This window comes from Mus musculus, chromosome 11 (assembly GCF_000001635.26).
Source record: "Mus musculus strain C57BL/6J chromosome 11, GRCm38.p6 C57BL/6J".
Lineage (NCBI taxonomy): Eukaryota > Metazoa > Chordata > Mammalia > Rodentia > Muridae > Mus > Mus musculus.
Window position 1 is genome coordinate 73688113 of NC_000077.6, and position 26167 is coordinate 73714279.

The window sequence follows — 26167 nt, forward strand, 5'->3', positions numbered from 1 at the left end:
CTATTAGTTGGTAATGATGCCTTTAATATAACAAATACTTTTTAGCTTCTTACCAGCTTAAACGTGTTAACAAGAAAAGTGTAAGAGGATGAACTTCAGCTGCCTTCAGTGACAGGTGAAGGTATTAGAATTGTTACAAATGTATCATATTTACATATGAACAGATGGTGGTTTTGATAATGAATCCAAAAGAAGCAATGTCACTGTTAAAAGGAACATGGTGAGATGGGTAATTCTTTAAACTCTCAAAATCCTGGAATTTTAGAGTGGGACATGGAAGCCAAAAGTAATATCTCAGTGGAGACGATGGTGAGGCAAGAATTCATTGCCTTGTTTCTTCTTGGCCGCAGGAAAGTATTTTGCTTACCTATTATGAGTAATACTTTCAGCTGGGGTTGCCTCACAGATACTGGCAATTATTGCAAATAAAGGCATTAATTTTCTTTAGATAAACCATCGCAAGCAAAGGTGAAGAAACCAAAGTGTGAATATCAATTTTAACAGTGTTCAGCTTTCATTTAAAATCCCACTCTGCCAGTGTGTGGTGTAGAGCAGGTCACTAGAGCACATACCCAGGTATGCAGAGAAACACACCAGCTTCTGGAAAAGCAGAGTACCTGATGCAGGAAAGGAAAGTCTGTTTTTTTTCCTGCCTATTAAAGCTCATCATTCCTGCATCTGTTCCCTGGAGAAGGCTTGTTAGAGATTCGATTCCTGCTTTCCACTCCTCAGTTTTACCAGGGACAGGGAGGACCTGCTGCCTCTGAATAAAGAGTGGGTTCTGGGAAGTAAAATTTTAGTATAAGCTTTTGTGAAACATTCCATTCTGAAGGAAGAAGCAGAGATGTGTGCTTCACAGGTAAATGCATACATGGGTATGGGATAAGATAACTGTTCTTACAAAAATAACTTCATAGTACCAACATCCAATTTTCACTATTCTAACTCACATTTACAGAACTATTTTTTCATATGATCTCTGTTATATTCATACAATGTTATATAACTTATAAATATGAATTATAATTCATAAATACGAAAATTCATATTTGTTGTATATCAAATTATGCAACAAATATATAATACATAAATATTATGTAACAAGTATGTATTAAATTATATAATAAGTATATGATAAATAACTCATAAAATAAGGCTGATAGCCTACTGCAGTAGTTCTGTCTTCCTACTGCTGCAACTCCTTAATAGAGTTTGTCAGGTTGCTGTGACCCTAAGTATGAATTTATTTTTATTGGTAGTTCACAACTATAATTTTTCTACTGCTATGAACCCTATTGTAACTATCTCTGCTTTCTGGTGACTTAGGAAACCACCTTTACATCACTTAGGGGATCATGACATGTGATCCCAAAAGGGTAACCACTCACAGGTTGACAATTCCTGGCCTATTTATCTTCGCAGAAAGGTCACAGCATTCTTTCTCTCAGATTATAATTCATCAAAAATTAACATTATTTATTGATAGAAGAATGAGTTACATAGTTAACTAACATTTCCTTGGATCAAATCTAGAACTTAGCTAAAGGACACAAGGGATTAGTGTGAACTTCAATTTCAGGGTGTATTGACATTCATGGATGTGGCTATAGAGTTCTCTAAGGAAGAGTGGGAATGTCTGGATTCTGCCAAGAGGGCTTTGTACAGAGATGTCATGTTGGAAAATTACATCAACCTGGTTTCTGTGGGTAAGAATATTTTTATTCCATTATTTCTACTTCATCTTATGGATGTTTAATACTGACTGCTACTAATATTTGGGTCAGACCTTCATTAATTAGTCCATCTCTTACATTTTTATAGGTATTGAGTATTGACTTATTTAAAACGAACATGTTATGTAACTTTATCTTGTTACATTTAACCTAATGATCATTCAATCTTACATGCTTTTTGTATAGGCGGTCTTTAGCATTTATATGTGAATCAACTTTGATTTCCACAGTTGTCTTATTTCTAATGTGGTAATTTAAAACAGAAATTCATAATTTTAAAAAGAATTGAGTTATGGAGAGTCTAAAACATTTTGGAAAGTTGCGACTATAAGTAAATCATTCATTTATCTTTTACTCTTCTCCATGTTATCTACACGGCACATTCCTGTGCTAGTACCCAGCTATGTTCAATAGTATGTCTGTTTGATTATACAGGTGTTGCTGTTTCAAAACAAGAGGTAATCATCTGTCTTGAACAAAACAAAGAACCATGGATTGTTGATGGAGAGAAGACAGAAGTAAGAGAACCAGGTAATCTGAAAGGAAATAACATGTGATGTGATGATTCTAAACCAAGGAGCAATCTAATCCTGAAGTGTGATTAGACAAGTTGTTCAGAGTAATGTACCAGAGAAATAGCACACCTTGGCTGTTATATGAGTTTTATCTTCTTTACCTGAATAGTAGGGGGTCTGAAATGCAATATATTATACCTATTTTATGAAATAGAAGATTATTCTGTATTATAATTACTATAATTATTTTCAGCCATATGTTTATAATAAGTAGATTTGTGTGATCATTGTCTTATTGCATTTGTAAAGAATTTTATAGAGTATATTTTACTCATATTTTTCTCTTTCATCTTCTTGCAGACCATGTCTACTTCCCATACTAACTCAATATCATGGTGTCGCTGTCTCTGTCTCTGTCTCTCTCTCTCTCCAAAGAAATAAACAAAAACAGGAACCAAAAAATATATTTAAGCATGGAGTCAGATTTGTGCTTGCAATTTTTCCTTAGCATAATCAATGGAATATGATTAATAGACCCAATGTTATATAACCTGTAGGATAAAATTTGTTTTCCCTCTCCAAGAATCTATGTACTATGGATAGTTCTAATCTTGTTTAGCACTTTCTACCTGTTTCCCCTTCTCAAAGCTGGGTTTTTTTTTTATCTCTCTTGAACTTGTATTGGTCTGGTAGATGCTATCATATTCTCAGTGAGTTTATATGGGTATTGCTCTTGTGTGTGAAGATGTTGTTTATTTAGCATCATCCACATCCTCTGCTCTTTACAATCATTCTGTCTCATTGGCCCCTGAGCATTTGGTAATTATAGCTATATAAGACTAAGTGCTCCAAAGTCTCTCAATTTCTGGACCTTTCCAGTTATTGCCCTCCATATTAAGCTTCTCTATTGAAGGTTGATTGATGCACAGATCTACTGGAAAAGCAATATATCTTTAGGAATCTTATTATTATGATTTTATTTGTAGGAATAATAGGAGATTTTAATATAGGATCCTGAACCTGTTTAGTCTCAGATTATGGGCCTCAGAAACAGTGTCAGATATAGGTTTTAACCCACAGAGGCACCATGATGCCAATCAAAAAGTGATAGATACTACCAAAGTATTTGTGGTGTTATTTACAGCAGTGAGCATTGTATTGTCTGTTCTAATTTGTGGCTATGTCATGTAAACAGCATTTCTTATGTTCATGTGTTGGAAAGTGTCTATAATAGTAGTTTTCCATATGACATTAAACAATATTTAGTGTGAACCAGAGAAACGGTGCAGAAGTTAGAGCCGCTTGTATTGAAATCTTATGACTTGAGTTCAATATCCAAAAGACACCTGGTGGAAAAAGTATTCTAAAAGTACCCCTGAGTACTTGCATACCCCTACACACAGAGGCAGTACATATGTAACTTTAAAAATTGTTATGCACTTTTATTGTTCTCCATAATGGTTCTTCTCTATTTTATCTCCAATTTCTTGATATAATATTGATCTCATTTCTCCTTTATGACACTGTCTTTTATTTTTTCATAGAAGAAAAAAATAACAATAAAATAATAATAAGCAAATTTTGGTTCCTAATGAGTTACCTAGCCAACATAAATATTCTAAATATAACAGATACATGCAAATCTTAAACACTAACCTAGCACATGAAAGAAACCTTGCAGTGTTTTTTTCTTTTCTTGGAGTACCTCATTCATATTGATTGTTCCTAGTTCCATCCATTTATCTAAAAAATTAACACCTAAGGAATGAAACATTTCATAAAAGCTAAAAGATGTTGTATTGATGGCTTACAAACATTGAACCAAGATTAAATTGACCCTTTAAACTAACACTAGTTCTTTGACGAAAAAAGAATGTGTAATCATATCCTTCTAACTAAAGAAAGCCCATGGCCAGATGGAATCAGGACAGAGATTTACTAGACCATCAAGTTAGAACTAAAGCCTAGTTTCTTTACATTTCTCTTCAGTGTAGAAACTCAAGAAACTTTTAAATTCCCTTTCTCCTTTTAAGAATCCACTATGAGTTTGATTAAAATAACTAAATAAAAATGTGTTTCTCAGCATCCCATATGACTATAGATGCTAACATTTGCAGTAAGATATTTTGAAAATTACCTAAAAAAATATGTAAATGATTATCTACCATTTTCAAGTTGGTTTCAATCTAGAGATGCAGATAGTTCAATATAAATTAATCAATAAAGGTAATAAAGTGACGAACAGCTACAACATAGAAACCACAGGATAATTTCATCAGATTCTGAAAAGGCCTTTGAACAAATACAGCATCATTATGTTACAGTTATAGGCAGACTAGAGAAAGTCAAGGTGGTTTATAACCAGCCTGGGTACATGAGAATTCTGCATGGAGAGAAGCTCAAAGCAATTCCTCTTAAATCATGAGCAGTAGAAGGTTGTTCATTTTCTCCATAGATATTCAATATATATTTTTGAAATAATATCTAGAGCAATAAGACATTTAATGAGCTTTAGAGGATATGCATAAATAGATACTATAAAAGTATCCTTATTATTTTGATAATAAATATATATATAAAATTTGACAGGATGTTTCTCACATTTATAGTCAGGTTCCTTTAAAAAGCATTTTCATCTATAGGGATGTAAAACAAACAAACAATATATATATATATATACATATATATATATATATATATACCTTATAAGGTATATAAAATCAACACATATTATACATATCATATAAATATATACACATATGTATTTTGTATAATCGTAAGTAAATATAAAACAATATTTCTATTTGCTTTACCATAACTAACATTTTTTATTATTTGTCAAAAATCTTGCCTCTTTTTCTGTATTGATCTTTTGCCTGCTCCCAGTTTAGAAACACTTCCCCTTTCCTATTTTATATTGTTTTTATTTTTCCCCATAACTATCCATATAATTCTCATAAACTAATGAGGTTTATGAAAATCAGCATTAGTTTCCCACTACATATGATCAGTATTATGGGTTTCCCAATGCAGAGCATTCATTGCTTAAACAATAAATAATCACAAACAACAAATTCCACTCACAGAGATGCTTTTATGTAATATTAGAAACACCTAGCTAACAGATACACACATGTACACAGTCACACATAACACATATGATCATACTCATAAACACACATACACACATGTAGGTACCTCAAGTAAAATCAAAGGAAAAAGGAAAGAAAGGCTTTCAACTTGAGAAGTGTTGCGTCCACCTCAGCTGGCAAGGAAGACACAACACAGTTGGATTCTTCTCAACAGCCTTTATTGCAGGAACGCCTCAATGCTGCTACGGGAACCCCGGGAACCCAGGAAGGTTCTGCTTATATACTCTCAGCCCCCATCCACTCACGGCAGGCCATGCCACCTCACCAGGCACACAGCTTTAGCCAATCAGGGCGGCAGGGGCATGTCTCCACCAAATATGGACTTGTTTACACTGCCAGCATCATAGTGCACCTGTGCAGTTCTCACAATGGTCGTGGCTTATTTTCAGGTGTATGAGGAAGTCAGGTGCAAGTCATTAAGACTTAGCTGTAGTCCCGGGCACCATCTTGGGACTGCTGCCACACCCGCTCCTCACAGAGAAGGAAGGTGGGAATGATGTAATGTCACCTGGGACATGATGGAGGAAAAGAAGGGATGATGAATGTGATATTTCTACTTCAGCTGAAAAAGTATTTTTCTTTTCTTTCTTTCTTTATTCACTTTACATAAAGACTTCTTGTTACATGAGTATGTCCATTGTTTGATTAGAGTTACACCAAGATATTTTATTTTACTTCTGGCTATTGTAAATGTAGTTGTTTTCCTTATTTCTTCAACAGCACATTTATCAATGGTAGGAAGGAGGGCTACCGATTTATTTGAATTAACTTTGTAATCACCCAATTTACTGAAGGTGATTTTAACTGTAGGGGTTCTCTGATAGATTTTTTTAAAAAATATTTTTATTACTAGATATTTTCTTTATTCACATTTCAAATTTTATCTTCTTTCCTCATTTCCCTTCGAAAATCCCCACTTTCCCATTCCCTACCCCACCCCGAACCCTGATCACTAACCCAGCCACTCCAGCTTCCCTGTCCTAACTTTCCCCAGCGCTGGGGCATCAAGCATTCACAGGACCAAGGGCCTCTCCTCTCACTGATGTCCCACAAGGATATCCTCTGCTACATATGTGGTTGGAGCCTTGAGTCCCTCCATGTGTACACTTTGGTTGGTGATTTACTCCCTGCGAGCACTCGGAGTAGTGGATGGTCATATTGTTGTTCCTTCTCTGGGGCTGCAAACCCCTTTAGCTCCTTGGGACCTTTCTCTAGCTCCTCCATTGGGGACCCTGTGTCCACTCCAATGTATGGCTATGAGCATCCGCTTCTGTATTTCTCAGGCACTGGCAGAGCCTCTCAGGAAACAGCTATATCAGGCTGTCAGCAAGTATTTGTTGGCATCCACAATAATGTCTGGATTTGTTAACTGTATATGAGATGGATCCCCAGGTGAACCAGTCACTAGATGGCCTTTCAACTTTCACAATAGTCACAGATAATATAGCAGAAATGGCCATTTTTCTGGAAGCAATCTACAGATTCAATGCAATCCACACCAAAATTCCAATTCACCTGAGTTTTTGATCCTAGCAATTCTGAATGGTGTGAGGTACAACCAGCTCCTAGTTTGGTTGATTCTTTGTATAGTTCGTTTTGTTTCTTCTTGGTTTATTTCAGCCATGAATTTGATTATTTAATGCCTTATACTCCTCTTGGATCTATTTGCTTCTTTTTGTTCTACAGCTTTCAGTTGTGCTGTCAATCTGCTAGTGTATGATCTCTCAGGTTTCTTTTTGGAGGTACTCAGCTATGTGTTTTCCTCTTAGGAATGTTTTCATTATGTACCATATGTTTGGGTATGTTGTGGATTCATTTTAATCAAAATTTAAAAGGTCTTTAATTTATTTCTTTATTTCTTCTTTGACCAAGTTATTATTGAGTAGAGTGTTATTCAGATTCCACTTGTATGTGGGCTTTCTATTATTTTTGTTGTTATTGAAGTCCAGCCTTAGTCTGTGATGATTTGATAGTATTCATAGGATTATTTCAACCTTCTTATATCTGTTGAGGTCTGTTTTGTGACCAATTATGTTGTCAATTTTCAAGAAGGTACTGTGAAGTGCTGAGAAAAAGCTATCTTCTTTTGTTTTAGGATAAATTGTTCTATAGATATCTGTTAAATACATTTGATTCATAACTTGTATTAGTTTCACTGTGTCTCTGTTTAGTTTCTGTTTCCATGATCTGTCCTTTGGTAAGAGTAGGATGTTGAAGTCTCCCACTATTTTGTGCAGTGTAATGTGTTCTTTGAGCTTTTTAGCAAAGTTTCTTTTTTTTTCCATTTTTATTAGGTATTTAGCTCATTTACATTTCCAATGCTATACCAAAAGTCCCCCATACCCACCCACCCCCACTCCCCTACCCACCCACTCCCCCTTTTTGACCCTGGCGTTCCCCTGTATTGGGGCATATAAAGTTTGCAAGTCCAATGGGCCTCTTTTTTTAAAAATACTTTTTATTAGGTATTTTCCTTATTTACATTTCCAATGCTATCCCAAAAGTCCCCCAAAGCCTCCTACCCACTCCACTACCCACCCCCTCCCACTTTTTGGCCCTGGCATTCCCCTGTACTGGGGCATATAAAGTTTGCAAGTCCAATGGGCCTCTCTTTCCAGTGATGGTCGACTAGGCCATCTTTTCATACATATGCAGCTAGAGTCAAGAGCTCCGGGGTACTGGTTAGTTCATAATGTTGTTCTACCTATAGGGTTGCAGATCCCTTTAGCTCCTTGGATACTTTCTCTAGCTCCTCCATTGGAGGCCCTGTGATCCATCCAATAGCTGACTGTGAGCATCCATTTCTGTGTTTGCTAGGCCCCGGCATAGTCTCACAAGACACATCTATATCTGGGTTCTTTCAGCAAAATCTTGCTAGTATATGCAATGGTTTCAGCATTTGGAAGCTGATTATGGGATGGAACCCTGGAAATGGCAGGCTCTAGATGGTCCATCCTTTTGACACAGCTCCAAGCTTTGTCTCTGTAACTCCTTCCATGGGTGTTTTGTTCCCAATTCTAAGGGAACAAAATTCGAAGGGGCAAAGTATTCACACTTTGGACTTCGTTATTCTTGAGTTGCATGCATTTAGCAAAGTGTATCTTATATCTTGAGTATCCTAAGTTTCAGGGCTAATATCCACTTATCAGTGAGTACATATTGTGTGAGTTCCTTTGTGATTGGGTTACCTCACTCAGGATGATACCCTCCAGGTCCATCCATTTGCTTAGGAATTTTATAAATTCATTCTTTTTAATAGCTGAATAGTACTCCATTGTGTAAATGTACCACATTTTCTGTATCCATTCCTCTGTTGAGGGGCATCTGGGTTCTTTCCAGCTTCTGGCTATTATAAATAAGGCTGCTATGAACATAGTGGAGCATGTGTTCTTCTTACCAGTTGGAACATCTTCTGGATATATGCCCAGGAGAGGTATTGCAGGATCTTCCAGTAGTACTATATCCAGTTTTCTGAGGAACCGCCAGACTGATTTCCAGAGTGGTTGTACAAGCTTGCAATCCCACCAACAATGGAGGACTGTTCCTCTTTCTCCACATCCTCCCCAGCATTTGCTATCACCTGAATTTTTTATCTTAGCCAAACTGACTGGTGTGAGGTGGAATCTCAGGGTTGTTTTGATTTACATTTCTCTGATGATTAAGGATCCTGAACATTTTTTCAGGTGCTTCTCAACCATTCGGTATTCCTCAGGTGAGGATTCTTTCTTTAGCTCTGAGCCACATTTTTTAATGGGGTTATTTGATTTTCTGGAGTCCACCTTCTTGAGTTCTTTATATATATTGGATATTAGTCCCCTAGCTGATTTAGGATAGGTAAAGATCCTTTCCCAATTGTTTAGTGGCCTTTTTGTCTTATTGACGGTGTCTTTTGCCTTGCAGAAGCTTTGCAGTTTCATGAGGTCCCATTTGTCAATTCACGATCTTACATCACAAGCCATTGCTGTTCTATTCAGGATTTTTCCCCTGTGCCCATATCTTCGAAAGTTTTCCCTACTTTCTCCTCAATAAGTTTCAGTGTCTCTGGTTTTATGTGGAGTTCCTTAATCCACTTAGATTTGACCTTAGTACAAGGAGATAGGAATGGATCAATTCGCATTCTTCTACATGATAACTACCAGTTGTGCCAGCACCATTGTTGATGATGCTGTCTTTTTCCCACTGGATGGTTTTTGCTTTCTTGTCAAAGATCAAGTGACCATAGGTATGTGGGTTCATTTCTGGGTCTTCAATTCTATTCCATTGGTCTACTTGTCTGTCACTATACCAGTACCATGCAGTTTTTATCACAATTGCTCTGTAGTACAGCTTTAGGTCAGGCATGGTGATTCCACCAGAGGTTCTTTTATCCTTGAGAAGAGTTTTTGCTAACCTAGGTTTTTTTTCTAATTCCAGATGAATTTACTGATTGCTTTTCTAATTCGTTGAAGAATTGAATTGGAGATTTGATGGGGATTGCATTGAATACATGGATTCCTTTTGGCAAGATCGCCATTTTTACTATATTGATCCTGCCAATCCATGAGCATGGGAGATCTTTCCATCTTCTGAGATCTTCTTTAATTTCCTTCTTCAGAGACTTGAAGTTCTTATCATACAGATCTTTCACTTCCTTAGTTAGAGTCACATCAAGATATTTTGTATTATTTGTGACTATTGAGGAGGGTGTTGTTTCCATAATTTCTTTCTCAGCCTGTTTATTCTTTGTGTAGAGGAAGGCCATTGACTTGTTTGAGTTAATTTTATATCCAGGTACTTCACCCAAGCTGTTTATCAGGCTTAGGAGTCTCTGGTGGTATTTTAAGGGTCACTTATATATACTAAGATATCATCTGTAAAAAGTGATATTTCGACTTAATCTTTTCTAATTTGTATCCCCTTGATCTCTTTTTTGTTGTCGAATTGCTCTGGCTAGGACTTCAAGTACAATGTTGAATAGGTAGAGAGAGAGTGGGGAGCCTTGTCTAGTCCTGGATTTTAGTAGGATTGCTTCCAGCTTCTCAACATTTACTTTGATGTTGGCTATTGGTTTGCTATAGATTGCTTTTATCATGTTTAGGTATGGGCCTTGAATTCCTGATCTTTCCAAGACTTTTATCAAGAATGGGTGTTGGATTTTGTCAAATGCTTTCTCCGCATCTAACGAGATGATCATGTGGTTTTTGTCTTTGAGTTTGTTTATAAACTGGATTACGTTGATGGATTTTCATATATTGAACCATCCTTGCATCCCTGGAATGAAACCTACTTGGTCAGGATGGATGATTATTTTGATGTGTTCTTTGATTCGGTTAGCGAGAAATTTATTGAGGATTTTTGCATAGATATTCATAAGGGAAATTGGTCTGAAGTTCTCAGTCTTTGTTGGGTCTTTTTGTGGTTTAGGTATCAGAGTAATTGTGGCTTTATAGAATGAGTTGGGTAGAGTACCTTCTACTTCCATTTTGTGAAATAGTTTGTGAAGAACCGGGATTAGATCTTCTTTGAAGGTCTGATAGAACTCTGCACTAAACCCATCTGGTCCTGGGCTTTTTTGGTTGGGAGACTATTAATGACTGCTTCTATTTCTTTAGGGGATATAGGACTGTTTAGATCATTAACCTGATCTTGATTTAACTTTGGTACCTGATATCTCTCTAGAAACTTGTTCATTTCATCCAGGTTCTCCAGTTTTGTTGAGTATAGCCTTTTGTAGAAGGATCTGATGGTGTTTTGGATTTCTTCAGGATCTGTTGTTATGTCTCCCTTTTCATTTCTGATTTTGTTAATTAGGATGCTTTCCCTGTGCCCTCTAGTGAGTCTGGCTAAGGTTTTTTCTATCTTGTTGATTTTGTCAAAGAATCAGCTCCTTGTTTGGTTGATTCTTTGAATAGTTCTTCTTGTTTCCACTTGGTTGATTTCATCCCTGAGTTTGATTATTTCCTACCTTCTACTCCTCTTGGGTGAATTTGCTTCCTTTTGTTCTAGTGCTTTTAGGTGTGTTGTCAAGTTGCTAATGTGTGCTCTCTCTAGTTTCTTTTTGGAGGCACTCAGGGCAATGAGTTTTTCTCTTAGAAATACTTTCATTGTGTCCTATAAGTTTGGGTATGTTGTGGCTTCATTTTCATTAAACTCCAAAAAGTCCTTAATTTCTTTCTTTATTCCTTCCTTGACCAAGATATCATTGAGGAGTGTGTTGTTCAGTTTCCAAATGAATGTTGGCTTTCTATTATTTATTTTGTTATTGAAGATCAACCTTAGTCCATGGTGATCTGATAGGATGCATGGGACGATTTCAATATTTTTGTATCTGTTGAGGCTTGTTTTGTGTCCAATTATGTGTTCAATTTTGGAGAAGGTACCATGAGGTGCTGAGAAGAAGGTATATCCTTTTGTTTTAGGATAAAATGTTCTGTAGATATCTGTTAGATCCATTTGTTTCATAACTTCTGTTAGTTTCGCTGTGTCCCTGTTTAGTTTCTGTTTCCACGATCTGTCCATTGATGAAAGTGGTGCGTTGAAGTCTCCCACTATTATTGTGTGAGGTGCAATGTGTGCTTTAAGCTTTACTAAAGTTTCTTTAATGAATGTGGCTGCCCTTGCATTTGGAGCATAGATATTCAGATTGAGAGTTCCTCTTGGAAGAATTTACCTTTGATGAATATGAAGTGCCCCTCTGTCTTTTTTTGATGACCTTGGGTTGGAAGTCGATTTTATTCGATATTAGAATGGCTACTCCAGCTTGTTTCTTCAGACCATTTGCTTGGAAAATTGTTTTTCAGCCTTTCATTCTGAGGTAGTGTCTATCTTTTTCCCTGAGATGGGTTTCCTGTAAGCAGCAAAATGTTGGGTCCTGTTATGTAGCCTGTCTATTAGTCTATGTCTTTTTTATTGGGGAGTTTTGTCCATTCATATTAAGAGATATTAAGGAAAAGTAATTGTTGCTTTTTATTATTTTTGTTGTTGAAGTTGGCATTCTGTTCTTGTGGCTGTCTTAGGTTTGTTGAGGGATTACCTTCTTGCTTTTTCTAGGACATGGTTTCCATCCTTGTATTTTTTTTTTTCTGTTATCATCCTTTGAAGGGCTGGATTCGTGGAAAGATAATGTGTGAATTTGGTTTTGTCGTGGAATACTTTTGTTTCTCCATCTAAGGTTATTGAAAGATGGCTGGGTATAGTATCCTCGGTTCACATTTGTGTTCTCTTAGTGTCTGTACATCTGTCCAAGCTCTTTTTGCTTTCCTAGTCTCTGGTGAAAAATCTTGTGTAATTCTGTTAGGCTTGCCTGTATATGTTACTTGACCCTTTTCCCTTACTGCTTTTAATATTCTATCTTTATTTAGTGAATTTGTTGTTCTGATTATTACGTGTCGGGAGGAATTTCTTTTCTGGTGCAGTCTATTTGGAGTTCTGTAGGCTTCTTGTATGTTCATGAGCATCTCTTTCTTTAGGTTTGGGAAGTTTTCTTCTATAATTTTGTTGAAGATATTTGTCAGTTTTTTGAGTTGAAAATCTTCATTCTCATCTACTCCTATTATCCGTAGGTTTGGTCTTCTCATTGTGTCCTGGATTTCCTGGATATTTTGAGTTAGGATCTTTTTGCGTTTTGTATTTTCTTTGATTGTTGTGCCGATGTCCTCTATGGAATCTTCTGCACCTGAGATTCTCTCTTCCATCTCTTGTACTCTGTTGCTGATGCTCGCATCTATGGTTCCAGATTTCTTTCCTAGGGTTTCTATCTCCAGCATTGCCTCACTTTGGTTTTTCTTTATTGTGTCTACTTCCATTTTTAGGTCTTGGATGGTTTTATTCAATTCCATCACCTGTTTGGTCGTGTTTTCCTGTAATTCTTTAAGGGATTTTTTGTGCTTCCTCTTTAAGATCTTCTACCAGTTTAGCAGTGTTCTCCTGTCTTTCTTTGAGTGAGTTATTAAGGTCCTTCTTGATGTCCTCTACCATCATCATGAGATATGCTTTTAGATCGGGGTCTAGCTTTTCGGGTGTGTTGGGGTGCCCTGGACGGGGCGAAGTGGGAGTGCTGGGTTCTGATGATGGTGTTTGGTCTTGGGTTCTGTTAGTAAAATTCTTATGTTTACCTTTCACCATCTGGTAATCTCTGGAGTTAGTTGATTTAGTTGTGTCTGGTTAGAGCTTGTTCCTCGGGTGATTCTGTTAGCCTCTATCAGCAGACCTGGCAGACTAGCTCTCTTCTCTGAGTTTCAGTGGTCAGAGCACTCTCTGCAGGCAAGCTCTCCTCTTACAGGGAAGGTGTACAGATATCTGGTGTTAGGACCTCCCTCCTGGCTGAAGACAAAGGCCCAAAACAGGACCTGTTCCGCAGCTGAATTGCTTTGGCCTGTCCCAGAAGCTGTTAGCTTCTGTATTCTACACTCTCACCTGTGCAGAATACTCTCAGAGGAGTCCTGGAAGCACGATGTCTGCAGCCAATGCTCAGTCCAAGCGTTCCCGGCCCGGGCAGACCCCTATCCTCTGACCGGGAAAGTGGCCAGATGTGTAGGGCTCGAAAAGAGGGCTGCCTTAGAAGCTCTGTGGCTCCTGCCTGTCCCAGAAGCTTTTAGCCTCTGTATTCCGCACTCTCACCTGTGCCAAATACTCTTGGCAGGGTCCCAGAACCAAGATGTCTGCTGCTGATGCTCAGGCAAAGTGCTCCTGAGCTGGGCGGACCCCTATCCTCTGGTCAAGACAGTGGCCAGATGTCTGGGGCCTTTGCCGAATACACTTGGCGGGGTCCCTGAACCAAGATGTCTGCTGCAGATTCTCAAACAAAGCACTCCCGGGCCAGACGGACCCCTATCCTCTGGCCAAGACAGTGGCCGGATGTCTGGGGCCTGTGCTGAATACTCTTGGCGGGGTCCTGAAACCGCAAAGTTTCTTTTATGAATGTGAGTGGCCTTGCATTTGGAGCACATATGTGCAGAATTGAGAGTCCATCTTGTTAGATTTTACCTTTGATGAGCATGAAGTGTTTCTCCTTGTTGTTTTTTATAACCTTAGGTTGAAAGTCGATTTTATTCAATATTAGAATGGCTACTCCCGCTTGTTTCTTAGGACCATTTGCTTGGGAAATTGTTTTCCAAAATTTTACTCTGAGGTTGTGTCTGTCTTTGTCCCTGAGGTGGGTTTCCTATAAGCAGCAAAAAGTTCAGTCCTGTTTACATAACTAGTCTGTTAGTCTATATATTTTTACTTGGGAATCGAATCCATTGACATTAAGTGATATTAAGGAAAGGTGATTGTTGTTTCCTGTTCTTTTTGTTGTTAGAATTATGTTTATGTGACTATCTTCTTTTTGGTCAGTTAAAAGAAGATAATTTTCTCACTATTTCTAGGTTGTAGTTTCCCTCTTGTGTTGTAGTTTTGCATTTATTATCCTTTGAAGGTCTGGATTTGTGGAAAGATTGTGTAAATTTGTTTTTGTCATGGAATACCTTGGTTTCTTCATGTATGCTAATTGCAAGTTTTGCTGGGTATAAGAGCCTGGGCTTGCATTTGTGTTCTCTTAGGGTCTGTATAACATCTACCCAGGATCATCTGGGTTTCATAGTCTCTTTCAAGAAGTCTGGTGTAATTCTGATAGGTGCTTTCATATGTTACTTGACCTTTTTTCCCTTACTGCTTTCAATATTCTTTCTTTGTTTTCTGCATTTGGTGTCTTGATTATTATGTGATGGGAGACATTTCTTTTCTGGTCCAGGCTATTTAGAGTTCTGTAGGCCTCTTGTATGTTTATGGGCATTTCTTTCTTTAGGTAAGGGAAGTTTTCTTCTTTAATTTTGTTGAAGACATTTACTGGCCCTGTAAGTTAGGAATCTTTCCTCTCTTCTATACCTATTATCCTTTTGTTTGGTCTTCTCAGTTTTTTTCCTGATTTCCTGGATATTTTAGGTTGGAGCCTTTTGCCTTTTGCCTTTTGCCTTTTCTTTTACTGTTGTGTCAATGTTTTCTATGGTATCTTCTGTCCCTGACATTCTCTCTTCTATCTCTTGTATTCTGTTGGTGATGCTTGCATCTATGACTCCCAATCACTTTCCTAGGATTTCTATCTCCAAAGTTGGCTCCTTTTGTGATTTCTTTATTGTTTCTTCTTCCATTTTTAGACTCTGGATGATTTTGTTGAATTCGTTCACCTGTTTTATTGTGCTTTCCTGTAGTCCTTTAAGGGGTTTTTGTGTTTCCTCTTTAAGGGCTTCTACCTGTTTTCCTGTGTTCTCCTGTATTTCTTTAAGGAAGTTATTTATGTCCTTCTCAATGTCCCCTATCAGCATCATGAGATATGATTTTTAAATACAAATCTTGCTTTTCCAGTGTGTTGGTGTATCCAGGACTTACAGTTGTGGAATAACTTGGTTTTGATCATGCCACGTAGCCTTGGTCTCTGTTGGTGAGGTCCTTGTGCTTGCCTTTCTCCATCTGGTTATCTCTGGTATTAGTTTGTCTGGCTGTCTCTGGCTTGAGCTTGTTCCTCCTGTGGGCCTATAAACCTGTGTCAGCACTCCTTGGAGACCAGCTCTCACCTGGCAAGATTCATGCACAGAGGGATGCAGAACAGCTCTAGCTCCTGGGTGCAGATGGAGGTTGGAAGGACACTGAGCTGCTCCATCGCTCCTGCGGCCTGTGCACTCCTGGCTGGTCCTGCCTTAGAGAGTCATGGGATAAGAAAAATTCTAGTACTTTTCATACTCATTTACATATACTATTATATCACCTGTGAATAGCAATAGTTTTCCTTTATTTTCTTTTTTTAAAATGAAAATTTAAAATTATTTTATTTATTAATATCCCAAATGTTGCTCCCTCACAGATTTCCTCACCCTATTCCCCTCTGAGAAGATATTCCCTTCTCCCCACATTCTCCTTCCATGGCACATCAAAACTTTACAGGATTAGTCACATCATCTCCCACTGAGGCCAGATAAGGCAGTCCTCGGTTACATATGTGCCAGAGGCCTCAGACCAATTCATATATGATCCTTGGTTGATGACTTAATCTCTGGGAACTCCCAAGGGTCAGGGTTAGTTGACATTGTTCATCTTTCTATGAAGTTGCCTTCCCCTTCAACTCTTTCAAACCTTCCCCTAATTCTTCTATAGGCATCTTAGACCTCAGTCTAATGATTGGTTTTAAGTGTGTGCATCTGTCTTAGTCAGCTGCTGGTAGAGCCTCTCAGAGGACAGCCATGCTGGGCTCCTGTCTGCAAGCAAACATAGAATCAGTAATAATGTCAGGGCTTAGTGCCCATTCATGGGATGTATCCCAAGTTGGACCAGTCACTAGACTATATTTCCCTCGCTCTCTTCTCCATTTTTACTCCTGCATTTATTTCTACAGGAACAATTCTGAGTCAAAACTTTTAAAAGTGGGTTTGTGATACCATCCTTCTTCTTTTACAATTCATATCTCTATGATCTCTTTTAGTTATCTTATGCTCTATCTCTAACTTTATGTACTATATTGAGGAGATAAAGGAGAATGTGTATAGCCTGACCTTTTCCACAATTCTTTAATTTTCCCTCCATTCAATGATTTTGGCTATTGGCTTTTTCTGTGTTGCCTTTCATATGTTTAGCTTTGTATCCTTGATCTCTTCAAGACTTTTATCATGAAGGAGTGTTGTATTTTGTCAAAGGCTTTTTCAGTGTCTAATGTGATAATCATGTTTGTTCTTTCAGGTTATTTATATGGTGGGTTACATTGATCAATTTTTCACATATTGAATCACCCCTTCATGTCTAAGATGAAGCCCACTTTATTATGTTTGATGATTTTTTGATGTCTTCTTGGATTCTGTTTGGGAGAATTTTATTGAGTATTTTTGCATTAATGTTCATAATGGAAACTGGTATGAAGTTCTCTGTGGTTGTTGAGTCCTTGTATGGTTTAGGTATCAGGGTAAATTTGTCTCTGCAGAATGAGCCTAGCAATGTTCCTTCTGTTTCTATTTTGTGGAATGGTTTGAGGAGTATTGATATTAGCTTTTCTTTGAAATTCTGATGGAATTCTCTGCTAAAACCATGTGGCCCTTAGCTTTTTGTTATTGTATTGTAAGATTTTAATGTCTGCTTCTTTTTCCTAAATTAGACTCTTTATCTGATCTTGATTTAACTTTAGTTAGTGCCATCTATCCAGAAATTCTTTCGCTTCATTTACATTTTCTAATTTTGTAGTGTATAGACTTTTGAAGTAAGAGTTATTGATTTTTTTTTGGATTTCTTCAGTGTCAGTTTTGCCCATGTTTTCATTTCTGTTTTTGTTTTTTGGGATATTGTCTCTGGTTTTTAGTTACTTTGGCTAAGGATTTTTCTATCTTCTTGACAAGAAATAGCTCTTAGTTTCCTTGATTCTTTATGCTGTCATCTTTGTTTCTAAACTGTTGCTTTCATCCATAAGTTTGTTTGTTTCCTGCCATCTACTCCTTTTTGGTGTTTGCTTCTTTTTGTACTAGTGATTTCAGGTGTGCTTTTAATTTGCTAGTATGAGATGTATCTATTCTCTTTAAGAAGGCATTTAGTACAATAAGATTTTTTTAGCACTGCTCTCATTATGTCTCAATATTTGGGTATGTTTTACCTTCACTTTAAATTATTTCTTATTTGATCCTGTGGTCGTTTATTAATTATTCAATATCTGTGAGTTTGTAAGTATTCTGTTATTCTGTTGTTGAAGTTCAGCTTTAATCCATTGTGTGCCGAAAAAATGCTAAAGCTTATTTCAATCTTGTATCTGTTGATGCTTGCTTTGTAACCAAGTGTGTGGTTAATCTTGAGGAAGTTTCTGTGGCCTGTTGGGAACAATGTATATTCTTTTGTGTTTGGGTGAAATGTTCTTTATATATCTGTTAATTCCATTTGATTCACATTGTCTACTATTTTCATTATTCCTATGTTTATTTTCTCTTTTGATTATTTGCCAATTGGTGAGGAAGAGGGGTGTTAAAATCTCCCACTATTATTGTGAGAGGTTCAATGTATGTTTTGAGCTTCACTAATGTTTCTTTTATGAATGTGGGCGCATTTGCAGCATAAAAGTTCAGAACTGAGACTTCATCTGGTAGATTTTTCTTTTGATGTGTATAAAGTGTCCTTCCCCATCTGTTTTGATTTCTTTTGGTTGAATGTATATTTTATTAAATATAGGAATGGCTACTCCAGCTTGTTTCTTGGGTTTATTTGCTTGGGAAACCTTTTATCCAGCACTTTTCTCTGATATAGTGTCTGTCTTTGTTGCTAAAGTATGGTTTTTGTAATGATGTATCCACTCTATTAGCCTCTGTCTTTTTATTGGGGTATTGAATTTATTTATGTTGAAAGATATTAATGATGAATGAATATTAATTTCTGCTATTTTATGTTGGTGGTTTTGTGTGTGTGTGTGTGTGTGTGTGTGTGTGTGTGTGTAAGAGAGAGGGAGAAATTTTCCTCCTTTGGTCTTGCTTGTGTGAATTATTAATTTCTTTTCGTTTCTTGGGTTTAATTACCCTCCTAATATTTGAGTTTTTCTTCTAGTATCAACCATAGGACTGGATTAATGGAGAACATTTTTGTATTTCATTTTGTCATGGAATTTTTAGTTTTCTCCATTAACGGTGATTCAGTGTTTTAGGGGATATAGTTTCTGGGCTGAGAACTGTGGTCTCTTATGTCCAGGCTCTTTTGGCTTTTAGATTTTCTGTTGAAAAGTTGGGTGTAATTCTGATGTTTGTCTTTATATGTTACTTGGCCTTTTTCTCGTGCAGCATTTAATATTCTTTCTTTGTTTTATACATTTAGTCTTTTGGATATTATGTGGTGTGAGGATTTTCTTTTTGATCCCATATATTTGGTGTTCGGTAAGCTTTATGTATGTTTAAATCCATACTTTTCTTTAGATTAAAGAAATTTTCTTCCATGTATTGTTGAAAGTATTTTCTATGTCTTTGATCTGGGAATCTTCTCTGTCTTCTATTCCTATTGATTTTAGGTTTGATCTTTTCATAGTCTTTCAAATTTCCTGCAATTCTATGTTAAAAATAATTTAGCTTTGGGATTTTCTTTGACTAATGCATCTACTTCTAGTGTACCTCTACACCTGAGATTTTATCTTTTATGTCTTGTATTATGTTGGTGATACTTATATATGGAGCTCCTTTTCTCTTTCCTAGGTTTTGCAGGATCACCTCAATTTGTGTTTTCTTCATTGCTTCTATTTCTCTTTTCAGATATTGAACATTTTTATTCCTTCCTACACTTGTTTGTATTTTCCTGTATTTCTTAGTATTTATTCATTTTCTCTTTAAGGACCTCTACATATTTGATTTTATTTTCCTGTATTCCTTTTTCTTTTCTTTCTTTCTGTCTTTGTCTTTTTTTTTTTTTTAAGGAATGAAGGTTTTGTTTTGACTCACAGTTTTTTTTTCCTTTTCCATTTTTTATTAGGTATTTAGCTCATTTACATTTCCAATGCTATACCAAAAGTCCCCCATATCCACCACACCCCTTCCCCTACCCACCCACTCCCCCTTTTTGGCCCTGGTGTTCCCCTGTACTGGGGCATATAAAGTTTGCGTGTCCAATGGGCCTCTCTTTCCAGTGATGGCCGACTAGGCCATCTTTTGATACATATGCAGCTAGAGTCAAGAGCTCCGGGGTACTGGTTAGTTCATAATGTTGATCCACCTATAGGGTTGCAGATCCCTTTAGCTCCTTGGGTACTTTCTCTAGCTCCTCCATTGGGAGCCCTGTGATCCATCCATTAGCTGACTGTGAGCATCCACTTCTGTGTTTGCTAGGCCCCAGCATAGTCTCACAAGAGATTCACAGTTTGCAGAGATGCTCCGAAATACAAATAAAATGGAGGGATTCAGGGAAGTGAAAGGAGATGCTTGCCTAAGTTCAAGACTCCTATCTAGAAAATACATACTAACTTCAAGTCATGAATGCAATTGGGTCTATGAAACATCAACATACCATGCACAAGGTAGTAGTTGAACAAATGAAACCTGAGCTTCCCATGTACTATATACATTGTTACTGTTTATGTTGAATTGCAAGGTCTACATTACATAGCCAAATCTCACAAATGATTTCATATGAAAAAGCATTCAATCTTTTAAAAATGGATTACATTCTTATTGATAAGACCCCAAAAGTGATAAGAAGTCGTTATTCTTCTGTGGATGAACGGCAAGGTTTTTCTGCCAAAGGTGGTGACATACAGACTTCTGGTACTGTTGGTATTCAAATGGTACTTAAATATCCCTAATGAGGAGACTGTTAAAAAAAAGATAAGCAGATAGCAGGATTGAAAGGAATGCATATCCCTGCAGTACATAAGTGTGCATGAGTTGAATACACAGACTACATCAATTGTGTTTTGGGGAACTAAAGTTGGATAACATATTCTTGTGTATGACCCCTGGCAATGCAGGGGAATTGAAGAGACTTCTGATTTCATAACCATTCAATCTTCCTATTTTAATTCAATTTTATGAAGAGGTTAAAAGGATCATAGATTGCTGTACTACTTTCTTCATACATAGTTCATGAACTATAGATAATTGTAGCTACAGATATTCATGAAACATTCATTAATTCCAACATGACAAGAGAAGGAAGACAAGAACAATGACATAATCATAATGGAGTTTATTATTTAAAAGATTACTCACATATTTATACCCAAAGAATACTGGCAGAAGACCTGTATTTCTTTAAGAGATTTATTCATTTCTTTTTAAGGGTCTCTGTTATCTTCAAAAGATTAAGTTTAAGTCATTTTTTTTTACACTTCAGGTTTGCTAGGGTATACAGGGCTTACTGTGGTAGGATAGCTGTGTTCTTGTGGTACCATATTGCTCTGGACTTAGTTGATTATGTTCTTACTATGTCCTTAACCATCTGATTGTCTCTGATGTTGGCAGGCCTGGTAGTCAATGATGGCTGCAGGTCTCTGGGATTTCAGGTAGATATGGGTTGCCCTGGGTGGCAGCAAGTTTCCAGGGTTGCAGGTAGAGCTGGTAGTACCTCATGACTTCAGACCTCTGTTTATCCAGGGTGTCAGCAGGCCTCTGAGGATGCAGACATAGCTTGTGGTTTCTGAGGGCTGCAGGCATCTGAGATTGTAAGTAGTGGTGTGTACTGGAAGGTGTAGCATGAAGTTGATGGAGCAGATCTCATAGCTTCTGTGCTTGCCATGGAACTTAGCATGCTGTGGTGTAGTATATGGGGATCTCACATGGTTAGCCTGGGTGGCAGCATGCCTTCAAAGATGCAGGTAGATCTATGGCCCAGGGAATGATGTTCATATCTATGGTTCTGAAATACATTTCAAAAATAATGTGTGATTGTTCAAATTTCAGGAATAGAACTTCAGATTTAATTTTGACATAAAAATTTTTGTAGTAGTATGGATAGAAAATTTATTTTATACAAATCAAGATTTTTAACATGTTTAAGAATACTTAGGTTTCTATGGAATTTACCTGTCTCAGTGAATATTCCTTAGGATTTGAGAAAAAATTTAAATCTAGGCTCATATGCCTGATGTAATTTTTACCTGGTACTCTTAGATGTTTTTATGTTTCTTTCCTTACAAATATTCTCTGTGATATTAAATCGATTATTTCAAGTGATTGTACATTGATTTATGTCATTATTTATAACTGAGATTAACAGGGAGGAGAAAAAAGTATCAGTGGGTGATAGTTGAAACAATTTTGTTTCAAATTATCTGTTATTCTGATGACTTGCATATATATTACAAAGCCTACAATATATTTAATGAAATATGTTCTAACATTCATTACATTTATGATATTTGTTTTCTTGGAACAAAGTGATGCACTTCTGTGTTAATACACTTTTACTATAATCCTTGGATTAGTGCTAGTTGATAAATTATGTATATATATTATTTTCACACAACTCCAACATGACACATAATGATTTGCTTTATTACTTTCAGCATTGGATTGCAATCGTACCAAGAAGCTATTACCAAAGGTGTGTACACAAAATTATTTTCAGAAAGAAATAACACCAAGATTTGGACTTAATGGTCTTTTTGACCTATATAGAAAGAAGTTCTGGGAATATAGAGCTGGCAGTGAAGAGCATGAAATATGTAATTATGAAAATGATTTGCTCCCATTTTTACAGTTGGATGCTTCTTTAGGAAAATTTTTACAACAACTTTTGAAATGCAACTCTGTACAGAGAAATACAAAAACATTAAAGAGAGACATTTGGGTGAATAAACACACTTCTCTGAAGCATTTACTAAGTAGTATGGTATTAGACAATACATCAACACTTTATGAAGAAAGGAGATTTTGGAGAAGAGAAAAAATTACTGAATATCATCAATGTGAAAGATATTTCTCTAAAAGTTTATTACATCTCCCTCAACCATTAAATCGAGTTTATGACAAGTTCTACCATTTAGATCAACATAAGAAAGTATCTACATATGCAGTGAAACTTGGAATATATCACATGGGAAGCAGTTGTGGGAACTCCAACAGAGTAAATGATAATAACATAGGCTACATTAAAAACCCCTTTCTGAAGTATTACCAAAACAATCAACTTGGAGGGATTTTATACCAAGGTAATAACATATTATATGATTCTCATCATGAAACAATTCTAAGTAAAAATGTGATAAGTAAACCTATTTTAGAAAATTATTATAACCATGATAGTAGACAGGCTAGGTCTAATCACTGCTCTCAGTCAATTTTGCAACAGCAGGACCATACCACAGAGAACCTTTATGACATTTTAAAAGAATCCTTAACTCTTCAGCTTTATAACAGAACATGGACTAAAGGAGATACCAACAGATACACATGTGATATATACAGGAATGCCTTAATTGAATCATTATACTTAGAGAGAGATAACATAAAACATATTAAAAAACTTTTCCTGGCCCCGGGATATGATAAGTCCTTGAATTTCAATTCCAATATCATTCAATATGATTCAAACCATAATGAAAAGGGAATTCAGAATGCCAGAGTACATATATACAGTTTTTCCAATGTGTCAAATCTCTTGGGACATTCAAACTTATCAGTTGAAGAAAAACACTCAAAATATAAACCACCAGGGAAATGTTCCAGTAAACCCTCAGGCCTTATGGTATTTGAAACTAGAGGAAAATCATGGAAATCATGTATGCAATGTGGCAAGTGCTTTGCTCAGTACTCAGCTCTTCAAAACCCTCACAGAATCCATACTGTAAAGAAACCTTTCAGTTGTAAGGACTGTTTGAAATTATTTACTTGGTCTTCAAAACTTCAAGCTCACCACAGAATACACACTGCACAGGAACTTTATAAATCTAATAAGTGTGGGGAATCATTTATGCAGTCATCAAATCTTCTAGCTCACCAAAGAATCCATACAGGAGATAAACCTTACAAATGTAATAAATGTGGTAAATATTTTACCCGGTCTTCAAATCTTCAAGTGCATCAGAGAGTCCACACAGGAGACAAACCTTATGAATGTAATAAATGTGGGAAATCATTCACACAGTCCTCAAGTCTTAAAATTCATCACAGAATCCATACAGGTGACAAACCTTACAGATGTAATGAATGTGGTAAATGTTTTATTCGGTCTTCAAATCTTAAAGTTCATCAGAGAGTACACACAGGAGACAAACCTTACAAATGTAATGAATGTGGGAAATCATTCACACAGTCCTCAAGTCTTAAAGTTCACCACAAAATCCATACAGGAGATAAACCTTACAAATGTAATGAATGTGGGAAAAGCTTTATACAGTCCTCAGATCTTAAAAATCACTACAGAATCCACACTGGAGACAAACCTTACAAGTGTAATGAATGTGGGAAAAGCTTTAGACAGTGCTCAGATCTTAAAAATCACTACAGAATCCATAGTGGAGACAAACCTTAAAAATGTAATGAATGTGGAAAATTATTTTTCCATTCTTCATATCTTCAAATTCATCACAGAATCCACACAGGAGACAAACCTTACAAGGGTAAAAAATGTGGGAAATATTTTACCTGGTATTCAAGTCTTAAAGTTCACCACAGACTTCATACTATAGACAAACCATATAAGTGTAATAAGCATGGGGAATCATTTACATGATTCTGAAAACTTCATGCTCACCACAGAACAGACACTGAACAGAAACCGTACAAACCTAATAAGTGTTAAAAATCATTAACCCAGTCATCAAGTCTTCTAGTACCACAGAATCCATACAGTAGACAAACCTTACAAATGTAATGAATGTGTCATGCCTATTACCTAGTCCTCACTTCTCCAATTCATCAAAAAATCCACACTGGAAAACAACCTTAAAGGTCTAATGCATGTGGAAAATCTTTTTCCTGCTCCTCAAATCTTCGATTTCACTAGAGAATCCATACAGGGGACTAACCTAACAAATGTAGTGAGTACATAATTGGTTTCCCAAGTCCTCAAGTATTCAACCTTTCCACAGAGTCAAACCTTTCAAATAGAGCGAATGTTGACAATCCTTTACCCTGTTCTCAGCAACTCTAATGAATATATGAAATACATTTCCTGCTCCTCAAATCTTCAAGATAACTACAGAACCCATACTGCAAACAAACATTACCTATGTAAAGAATATAGGAAATCCTTTACACACAGAAATCACACTTTCAAACCTCTCATAACATGCATACTAGAGACAAACCATAGAAATGTAAAGAATATGGCAAATCATTTATCATTTTCACAAACCATAGACCATATAGAAGATCTATGCAATAGACTAACTTGATAAGTAATCACTGTCCTAGTATTAATACAGAAACCTCTTATTTACAATGAAAAGCATATTTGTAAGAATCTAAATAATGTTGAAACCTTACTCAGAGAACTCCCACAGGAAAGCCCTATATTTTATTAGGAATTGGAAAAATTTACAAAGAACACAGCTAATATTCATCTTAAGTAGTTATTTAGAAAACAAAATATGAAAAAATTTTCACCCAGTATTAATCTGACATCATTAATCAATGATGGTATAGAATTCATGTTCAAACAAAACTAGAAAAGTAATGTTTTAAAATGTAAGGATTTAAGCCACAATAATATAAATATCCTTATACAAACCTGTTGCATAATGTTCTGTATAGTATAGCATTTGTGAGATATATTCTATGTGAATATTATTTTATTGTTAGTCTTTGAACATTTTACAAAATATACATTATAGTTAATATTTAATCTCAATCTCTTCTTTGTCTGAATTATCAATAAATATATTATAACTGTCTTCTTATTACTCCTGCCTTGGTGTGATTACTATCCATTTTTTATCTGGGATGGTATCATTCTTATGTTCCATTTCCAGATTGATAATACCAATAGAAACATGTCATAAAAGATAAAATTGATTGCTTTGGACAAATTCCAAGAAAGCAATTAGGCAGAGTATATACTGTGAGCAGAGGAAAACCTGAGGTTTTCTCGTGTGTGTGTGTGTGTGTGTGTGTGTGTGTGTGTGTGTTTTATGAATAAAGTCATTGCCATCTCAGGTATATGGAAAAATTCCAAGTAAACCCATTGTTCGTCCAGGAGGTTAAAAATTTAAGATGAAAAATTCTTCTCTGGTCCAAATGTTGATATTCATTTTGTGTGGTGAATACTGTTCTCCATAGAATTTTCCCTCAGAGAATTTTTGTCCAAAGTATTGCTCCTACTGTACCTACTAAGATGAGACAAAGCAGCCGCCTCTTCACCTGTATATAATAAT

The 26167-nt window shown here is 36.3% G+C and overlaps 1 protein-coding gene across 1 annotated transcript; it reads left to right on the top strand.

Annotated features, from left to right (window-relative positions):
• The first annotated feature begins 665 nt into the window (after positions 1 to 665).
• Positions 666 to 25696, top strand: Zfp735 (zinc finger protein 735). Its single transcript, NM_001126489.2, has 4 exons — positions 666 to 859; positions 1580 to 1706; positions 2169 to 2264; positions 22358 to 25696. Exons 1-4 carry the CDS (start codon positions 845 to 847, stop codon positions 24322 to 24324), a joined length of 2205 nt encoding a protein of 734 aa, NP_001119961.1. The 5' UTR covers positions 666 to 844; the 3' UTR covers positions 24325 to 25696.
• The last annotated feature ends 471 nt before the right edge of the window (positions 25697 to 26167 follow it).